Source organism: Panthera uncia, chromosome X, assembly GCF_023721935.1.
Source record: "Panthera uncia isolate 11264 chromosome X, Puncia_PCG_1.0, whole genome shotgun sequence".
NCBI lineage: Eukaryota > Metazoa > Chordata > Mammalia > Carnivora > Felidae > Panthera > Panthera uncia.
Genome location: NC_064817.1, coordinates 14,099,086 through 14,108,907, shown reverse-complemented (window position 1 = coordinate 14,108,907; position 9,822 = coordinate 14,099,086). Strand labels below are relative to the sequence as shown.

The 9,822-nt window shown below is 40.8% G+C and overlaps 1 protein-coding gene across 3 annotated transcripts in view; it reads right to left on the bottom strand.

Annotated features, from left to right (window-relative positions):
• Positions 1-9,822, bottom strand: part of PPEF1 (protein phosphatase with EF-hand domain 1) — a 108,258-nt gene that overhangs the window by 12,874 nt on the left and 85,562 nt on the right. For all 3 annotated transcript variants that reach the window (XM_049643545.1, XM_049643544.1, XM_049643543.1), the window contains 2 exons: positions 9,034-9,219; positions 7,513-7,655 (listed from right to left, as the gene is read on the bottom strand). In XM_049643545.1, the coding sequence (XP_049499502.1) occupies positions 7,513-7,655; positions 9,034-9,219 (329 nt within the window). The remainder of the gene's footprint in view (positions 1-7,512; positions 7,656-9,033; positions 9,220-9,822) is intronic.

Below are 9,822 nucleotides of genomic sequence, written 5' to 3'. Positions count from 1 at the left end.
TCTCTCTCTCTCTCTCTCTCTCTGCCCCTCCCCTGCTTACACACTCTCTCTCTCTCTCAAAATAAATAAATAAACTTCAAAAAATTTAAAAAAAATTTAAAGACTTGAACGGCACTATAAACCAACTAAATTTAACAGATATGTATAAAACACTGCACCCAACAACAGCAGAATATACATCTTTCTAAAGCATATATGGAACATTCTCCATGATAGATCCTCTGCTAGGCCATAATATGTCTCAATACATTTAACATGATCAAAATCAGACAAAGTAGCTTTTCTGACTACAAAAGGAATAAATTAGAGATCAATAACAGAAAGAAATTTGGAGGAATCACAAATATGAGGAAATTAAACAACACCATCCTAAACAACCAATATGTCAAAGAAGAAATCACAAGAGAAATTAGGAAATACTTTAAGATAATGGAAGATTAAAACACAACATGATAATGTTGTGACAATGTGAGACACAACTAAACCAGGGCTTAGAGGAAAATTTGTAGCTATAAATGCTGATATTAAAAAAAAAGATCTCAAATCAATAACCTAATCTCTACCTTCAAAAACTAGAAAAAAGAAGAGTAAAAGTAAACCCAAAGCAAGCAGAAGGACGGAAAGAATGAAGAGGAGAGGAGTGGTCTGGATAGAAGATCAAACCAGCCAAGGTGCACCTGGGTGCCTCAGTCGGTTAAGTGTCTGACTCTTTTAAATTAAAAAAAATTTTTTTAACACCTATTCATCTTTGAGAGACAGAGAGAGACAGAGCATGAGCGGGGAAGGGGCAGAGAGAGGGAGACACAGAATCAGAAGCAGGCTCCAGTCTCTGAGCTGTCAGCACAGAGCCCAACGTGGGGCTCGAACTCACGAACTGCAAGATCACGACCTGAGCCGAAGTCGGACACTCAACCGACTGAGCCACCCAGGCGCCCCTAAAAAAATTTTTTTTAAGTTTACATATTTATTTAGAGAGAGACAGAGATAGCGTGAATGGGCGAGGAGCAGAGAGAGGAGTAGAGAGAGAGGGAGAAGAGAGAGAATCCCAAGCAGGCTCTGCATGGTCAGCACAGAGCCTGAAACAGGGCTTGAAGTCATGAAACCATGAGATCATGACCTGAGCTGAAACCGAGAGTCAGATACTTAACTGACTGAGCCACCCAGGTACCCCAAGTGTCCAACTCTTGACCTCAGCTCAGGTCTTGATCTCAGTGTTGTGAGTTCAAACCCTGCATTGGGCTCCACAGTGGACATGAAGCCTACTTAAAACAAAAACAAAACAAAACAAAACAAAACAAAAAGATGAAACCAGCCACAATATTGTTTTAGTCCAAAGCCTAATCCAGAGCAAAGCCCTAAACCTCTTCAATTCTATGAAGGCTGAGAAAGCTAAAGGAAGCTGTGGAAGAAAAGTTTGAAGCTAGCAGAGGTTGGCTCATGAGGCTTAAGGAAAGAATCTATCTCTATAACATCAAAGTACAAGGTGAAGCAGCAAGTGCTGATGTAGAAGCTATAGCAAGTTATCCAGAAAATCTAGCTAAAATAATCAACGAAGGTGGCTACACTAAACAACAGATTCTCAATGCAGATGAAACAGCCTTCTACTGGAATATGATGTCATCTAGGACTTCCATAGCTGGAGAGGAGAAGTCAATACCTGGCTTCAAAGCTTCTAAAGCCAGGCTGACTCTCTTGGAAGGGGCTAATGCAGCTAGAGACTAAGTTGAAGGCAATGTTTATTTACCATTCTGAAAATCCTAGGGCCCAGAAGAATGATGCTTAATCCACTCTGCCTGTGCTCTATAAATGGAACAACAAAGCCCGGATGACAGCACACCTGTTTAAAACATGGTTTACTGAATATATTAAGCCCATCGTTGAGAACTACTGCTCAGAAAAAAGGATTGCTTTCAAAATACGACCGCTCAGTGACAATGTACCTGGTCACCCAAGAGCTCTGATGGAGATGTACAATGAGATTAATGTTGTTTTTGTGGCTGCTAACACAACATTCATTCTGCAGTCCATGGATCAAGGAGAAATTTAGACTTTCAAGTCTTATTATTTAAGAAACACATTTTATAAGGATATAGCTGCCATAGATAGTGATTCCTCTGACTGATCTGGGAAAAGTAAATTGAAAACCTGAAAAGGATTTGCCATTTTGGATGCCAGTAAGAACACCCATGATTCATGGGAAGAGGTCAAATAGCAACATTAACAGGAATCTGGAAGAAGTTGATTCCAAACCTTATGGATGACTTTGAGGGGTTCAAGACTTCAGTGAAGGAAGTAATTGCAGATGTGGTAGAAATAGCAGGAGAACTAGAATTACAAATGGAGACTGAAGATGTGACTGAACTGGTACAATCTCATGATGGCGAGAAACTCCAATTTTGAAAGAAGTTACTATGGATAAAATGCTGTCAAACAGCATCACATGCTAGAGAAACCTTTCATAAAAGGAAGAGCCAATCAATTCAGCAAATTGCATTGTTGTCTTATTTTAAGAAATTCCCACAGCCACCCCAGTCTTCAGCAACCACTACTCTGATCAGTCAGCAGCCATTAACATTGAGACAAGACCCTCCACCAGCAAAAACATCACAACTTGCCGAAAGTTCAAAAGATGGCTAGCAATTTTTTTAGCGGTAGCGTATTTTTAAGGTATATACATTGTTTTTCAGACATGCTATTGCACGCATACCAGACTACAGTGTAATGTAGACATAACCTTTATATGCACTGGGAAACCAAAAAAATTCTCCCGACTTGCTTTATTGTTAACATTTGCTTTCTTACGGTGGTCTGAAACTGAACCTGCAATTATTTCTGAGATACGCCTGCAAATGAAAGAGAAAATAGAAAAACAATAGAGAAAATTCACGAAGCCAAAAATTGGTTCTTTGAAAAGATCAACAAAACTGACAAAACTTTGTCTAGACTGGCCAAGAAAAAAAAAGAAGACTCAAATTTCTAAAATCAGGAATGAAAGACGGCTCATCACAACTGACCTCACAGAAATAACAGATTATAAAGGGATATTATAAACAATTGTACACCAGCAAATTAGATAACCCAGATGAAATGGACAGATTCCTACAAGGATACAAACTACCAAAACTAAGAAGAAATAGAAAAATTGAACATACCTGGAACAAATAAAATTGAATAAGTAATCAAACATCTGCCCACAAAGAAAAGCTCAGGGCCAGATGGCTTCACTGGTGAATTCTACCAAACATCTAAAGAAGAATTAATACCAATTGTTCACAAACCCTTCCAAAAAAATAGAAGAGGTGGGAATACTACCCATCTTTTTATATGAAGCTAGTATTAGCCTGATACCAAAACCAGGCAAAGATCGCAAGAAAACTACATATCACTACAACATCTCTTAAGAATATACATCGAGGGGCATCTGGCTGGCTCAACTGGTAGAGCATGTGACTCTTGATCTCTGGGTTGTGAGTTTGAGCTCCATGTTGGGCATAGAGATTACTTTTAGACTTTTTTTAATTAAAAAAAATGAATATAGATGGAAAATCCTTAACAAAATAATAGCAAACTGCATTCAGCAATATAGAAAGAAGACTATATACCATGAACAAGTGGGATTTATCCCAGGAATGCAAGGTTTGTTTGACATCTGAAATGAATAAATGTAACACACTATATTAATAAAATAAAAAACAAAAACCACATGACCATCTCAATAGATACCAAGTATTTGACAAACTCCAACACTCTTTCATGATAAAAACACTCAACAAATTAGGCATAGAAGAGAACTTCCTCAACCAGATGAGGGACATCTACATAAAACACAGAGCTGATATACTTAGGGTGAAAGACTGAATGTGTCCCTCTTAAGATCAGGAACAAAGCAAGGATATCTGCCCTCACCACTTTTAGTCAACATTAGTTGTCAGCTAAAGCAACCTTGAAAAAGCAAAGCCAAGCTGGAGGCATCACAATTCGAGACCTCAAGTTATAGTACAAAGCTGTAGTAATCAAAACAGTATGGCACTGGCACACAGATCAATAGAACAGAATAGAAAACCCAGAAATAAACCCGCAATTATATGGTCAATTAATCTTTGACAAAGCAGGAAAGAATATGCAATGGGAAAAAAAGACAGTCTCTTCAACATATGGTGTTGAGAAAACTGGACAAACTACATGCAGAAGAATGACACTGGACCATTTTCTTACACCATACACAAAATAAATTCAAAATGGATTAAAGACCTAAATGTGAGACCTGAAACCATAAAAATCCTAGAAGAGGGCACAGGCAATAACCTCTCTAGCGTCGGCCACAGTAACTATTTTCTAGACAGGTCCCCTGAGGCAAGGGACACAAAAGCAAAAATAAACTATTGGAACTACATCAAAATAAAACGCTTCTGCACAGCAAAGGAAACAATCAACAAAACTAAAATGCAACTTACAGAATGGGAGAAGGTATTTGCAAGTGACATATCCAATAAAGGGTCAGTGTCCAAATTATATAAAGAACTTACAAAATGCAATACCCAGGAAACAAATAATCCAATTTAAAAATAGGCTGAAGACATGAACAGAAATTTTTCCAAAGAAGACATACAGATGGCCAACAGATACAGGAAAAGATGATCATCATCACTTATCATCAGGGAAATGCAAATCAAAACCACAATGAGATACCACCTCACAACTGTCAGAATGGCTAAAATTAATAACACAAGAGACAACAGGTGTTGGTGAGGATGTGGAGAAAGGGGAACCCTCTTGCCCTATTGGTGGGAATGCAAGCTGGTGCAGCCACTCTGGAGAACAGTATGCAGCTTCTTCAAAATGTGAAAAATAGAACTACCCTACGACTCAGCAATTGCACTACTAGGTATTTACCCAAAGAATAAAAAAATACTAATTCAAAGGGATACATCCTAGGTTTATAGCAGCCTGATTTACAATAGCCAAGATATGGAAGCAACCCAAATGTCCATTGACTGATAAATGGATAAAGAAGATGTGGTGTGTGTGCGTGTGTGTGTGTGTGTGTGTGTGTATTATGTATATATACATATGTATATGTTATATATGTTATGTATGTATATATACATATATGTATGTATATATATATGAATATTATTCAACCATAAAAAATGAAATCTTGCCATTTTCAATGACATGGATGGAACTAGAGAGTATAATGCTAAGCAAAATAAGTAAGTCAGAGAAAGACAGATACATGATTTCACTCACATGTGAAATTTAAGAAACAAAACAAACCAGCAAAGAAAAAAAAGAGAGATAAACCAAGAAGCAGACTGTTTACTACAGAGAACAAACTGATAGTTACCAGAGGGGAGGAGGGTTGGGGGGGTCATGGGGGAAACAGGTGATGGGGATTAAGGAGTGCACTTGTCCTGATGAGCACAGGGTGCCGTATGGAAGTGTTGAATCACTATATTGTACACCTGAAGCTAATGTAACACTGTATGTTCACTATACTAGAATTAAAAACATAAAAAAATTTTTTTAATAAAGAAAATGTGGTCTATCCACCTAATGGAATATTATTCAGCCATAAAAAGGAATGAAATACTCATGCATGTTACAGCATGAATGAACCTCAAAAACATTGTGTTGAGCAAAAGAAGCCAGTCACAAAAGACCACATACTGTGTGATTCCATTTACATGCAATGTCCAGAATAGGTAAATGCATAGAGACAGAAAGCAGATTACTGGTTGCCTAGAGTTGTTGATGGGGGAGGTGACTGGTGAGTGACTGCTAATGGGTACAAGTGGTCTTTTTAGGCTGGCAAAAATGTTTAAAAACTAGATTATGGTGATGGCTGCACAACTCTAAAAATACTATCGGTGAGTTGTGTATTTTAAATCGGTCAACTTCATCATATGTGAATTATGTCTCAACAAAGCTGTTAAAATAAATTAGCTTGAGATTAACTTACTAATATAACAATATAATGAAAACTTGCTGTAGAGACATTTTTCTAACAGAGATGAAAATCCAAAAGATATGATGAAATTATATATATAAATGTGATTTCATAGAACTAAAGCAAAACGAAGACACCAACAAAATATATGCAACGTAACCGTAAAAATCCTCTATCCGTCATATGCAAAGAACTCCTAAATATTGATCAGAAAGTGACAAGCAACCCGAGATCAAATGCAGGAACTATATAAATAGGAAATTCAAAGAAGAGAAAAATGCAATGTCCAAAAACCTAAGATGGGTGAACTCAGCTGTCTAAAAAGTTGCCAATTAAAACAATGAGATTCACCATTTTGATCCATCGGCTTGGCAAAAAATATCTAAGCCTAATGAGCATGTGGAAAAATTGGTTTGTTGTTTTCATATTGTTGTTACAATTCTTTTGGAGTACCTAGTAAAATTGTAAACACATAAATCCATAAATATCCCATTTTGAAATGTTATGTAAAAAAAGCCCACTAAAACTTGTGGCCGTACGTATGCATGAATATGTACACACAGAGGAGTGTTATAGCATTGCCTGGAATTGCAAAACCCTGGAAGCAATCTGGATGGCCATCCGTTAAATAAGATTCGGTCACTCCGTAATTATTATGGCACATCTACTAAAAAGAATGAGTTAGGTCTATGTGTACCAACTTGGAGTGATGTTCATGATATCATGATATCATCTTTAGAGAAAAACTCAGTTGTAGAATGTGCAGCGTGATTCTATCTTTGTCAAAAAAAAAAAAGTATGTATGTTGCCGACTGCCTTTCTCCTTCCCCTGGGATCCGTATTTGATGAGGAAAAGGGTTTTTGCTTCTTCTGTTCACTGCTGTATCACTTGTGCCTACAACAGGGTGTGACGTATAGTAGGTGCTCCAAAAACATTTTTTTATTCGATGAATATAAAGGTCTGTTTTTGTGGGAGCAAGAAGAGGCTGTCCATTTCAGTTGCATCTGCAGAAAAGGGTTATCGAGAACGAGCGGGAGAGAGGATTGGCATTCTCTGTATACATCTTTGGCCTCACTCGTTAACAATAAACATACTCGTTTTGTGATGACAGCTTCTCAAAAAGGTATTGTTAAGTGGAGAAAAGGAAGATAAACTATGGATGCCATCACATGGAGAGACACTCAACTCCTGTCATACACACTCTGAGTAGAGAAGAGACCAAGAGGCAAGAGCACACGGGGCTGTTTGGGGACAGAGAAGACTGCAGGGTGCGGGACTGGGTGGATGTGGGGACCGTCTTCTTTACATTCGGTTAGAGGCTGTTCGTGCACACTGACTGCTTTACCCATTTACAGAGACATATGGACTGGAAAGGTCTTCTCTTGGTTTCAAATACGAATGCGTTCACCACCGGGTGTCTGGAACGAATTCTATTTTGTTTATGCCCACGAGTAACCAGTAAGTAGTTGCCTTCACTCCCACGGGTGCTCTTAGTCACTCTGGACTGGTCCCACTTGGTCACCAGCACCAGCGCTCAGAGTTCTCCTTAGGGCATACACACCTTTGGTAAAGAGGCCTCAAGCACGTTGTCCTAGTTACTTGGTACTGGAAGAATCGAGGGGCCATACCAAAAGACAGTTTGATGTAAGCGCCTCGATTGCTGCCTTCTTCATAATAATTAGAAGCAGAAAATATAGTAATGACCTGATAAAAGAAACAGAAGACCAGGATCACAGGGAGGTGGTTCTCAAAAGGTCTCTCAATAAAGTCAGAAATAGCTCAATTCCTAAAAAGGCAAACATCAAAGTTCCGGACGCATACAAATGATCCAAGTCTGACAGGATTTTCTGTGCTTCCACTGGAGAGGCAACAGGCTCTTAAACGGGTGTCCCCAGGAATACCGACTTCTAGCCACTCGTCCCCGCAGTGCCTGGCCTTGCAATCCTGTGTACGATTTCAGTTCCGTGTCTGACGATCCCCCTTATTGCTAGGTTTTGGAAATTCTAATGTTCCAAGCGGGGGAAGACTTTGTTTTCCTTCCCTGTGGTATTTGAGCGTTCAAAATAAAACTTGTCTAGTATGAGTCTTTTTCCTTTGCCTAAAGCTGCCTGATTTAGAGCGTTTAGGGGCCCCACAAAACGAGGCATGTAAGGGCAGGGAGAATAGTGGCCAGAATAAGGGCCCAGGACCACCGTGTTGGGAGGGAACGGCCTCCGGGCCCTGGTGGAGGATGGCAGGGTAATACTTGTTGTAGCCGGTCCTGCCCTAACCGGCCTGCTACTTCAGACAGGCCGTTTTCTGTTTTCTTAGCACAAGAAGCCTCACATAATACTTGCCTCAACTATCCCACGGCATTAGTAGGAGCCCGAAAGGAACTAACAGAGGTAAGCAAAGCAAAAGTTTTGAAATAGAAAGGAATGCCACACAAGCTGGTATTCCATTTGATTCACGGCTGTTCTCTACTAGGAAAGGGACATCCCGGGACAACTTGGGACAAGAAACCAGTTCATCAGCCCTCGCCTCTCCCAGCCTCACCACACCCGCACTGAAGGAGCACAACACGCTCCGCTCGAGCGGCTGCAGCTGAACCGGGACCAGGCGAGTGCCTTGCTGGGGCTGGCCCGCTCCGTGAGGAGAAGGGAGGCGACTCTGTGGCTCTGCCCCGCACAGGGAAGGTACAAAAGGCGAAAGGGAGCAAACTGGATTCACTGCGGCCTTTGAGGCGCTCGGTGAGGACAAGCAGACTCTTAACCCCACTGTACTGGAAAGCTGCCTTTCGGTTAGTCAAGAACGAAGCCTTTCTGTGAGGGTCCTTAGAGCTACGGGTCAGGATTTCGATCTCTGGGATTAGGGAAGATGAGGGAAATGAGCCACTATCTCTTAGGGTGAGGCACGGCGAGGCCCCTTCACGCAACCTGTGTGAACCCTATAGTCTCCTGCTTCCGTCTACCAAAGCGTGGCCTTCTGTTTTCGTCCCGGGGAAGACACCTTCCCGGAGGCTTCGAGGTCAGACGCATCCTGGGAAGAAAGACTGCTCGGGGCAAGGATGTCTGTGATGACATCACCAACAGTGTTAGCTCACCTTCCCATCGTGGCAGATTTCATACCCTTCGGGCTTACATTCGTGAGACCTGATGAGCATCTTCAGCTGGTATCTATTAAGAACCTTGGAGGTGATATCTGGTCCAAAATAGCAGCCCCCTCCTCGACTTGTGTTCGGGTAACAGCCTCTTTTGCCTCTGGGATCACTCCACAGAATATCGATGACCTTTGAACAACAAAGCAGGTTAGGCTGCTATTTACAAGTGAGACTCTGTCGTTCTAGACTTCGACTTCTTTGCCAGAAATATTAACCCGAGTTATCCCAAAGTCTAAGTGTTCCTCATTCCTCCTTCAAACTTGTTTTGTACTCCTCTCCTCCATGGATCTTTTCCACGACAACTGCAAGGCCCACAGCCACCGCAATCCCTTTCTGCTTGCTCGTCCCCAACAACCAATGTACCAAGAACAAGAACCAACGCAGCAATACTTAGTAGCCATGGAGAATCGGCCCTTGCCTTTGTCTGTCTGTCTTTAAAAATCTCATCACGATTGTTTCACAAGTGCCGAATCTACCAATTCACGATTCTTACATGAGATGCAAGTTCTCTTAAAAGAACTTCGTTGTCCTACTCCAAAGAGAAAGCAGCTCTCCACAGCGAACACACGCTAGATGGTCTTTTTTGTTTTAATGTTTATTTATTTTTGAGAGAGGAGGGGAGAGAGAGAATCCCAAGCAGGCTCCGCGCTGTCAGTGCAGGGCCCGACTCTGGGCTCAGATCCACAAACTGTGAGAAGGCGACCTGAACCCAAATCAAGAGTCGGACACTTA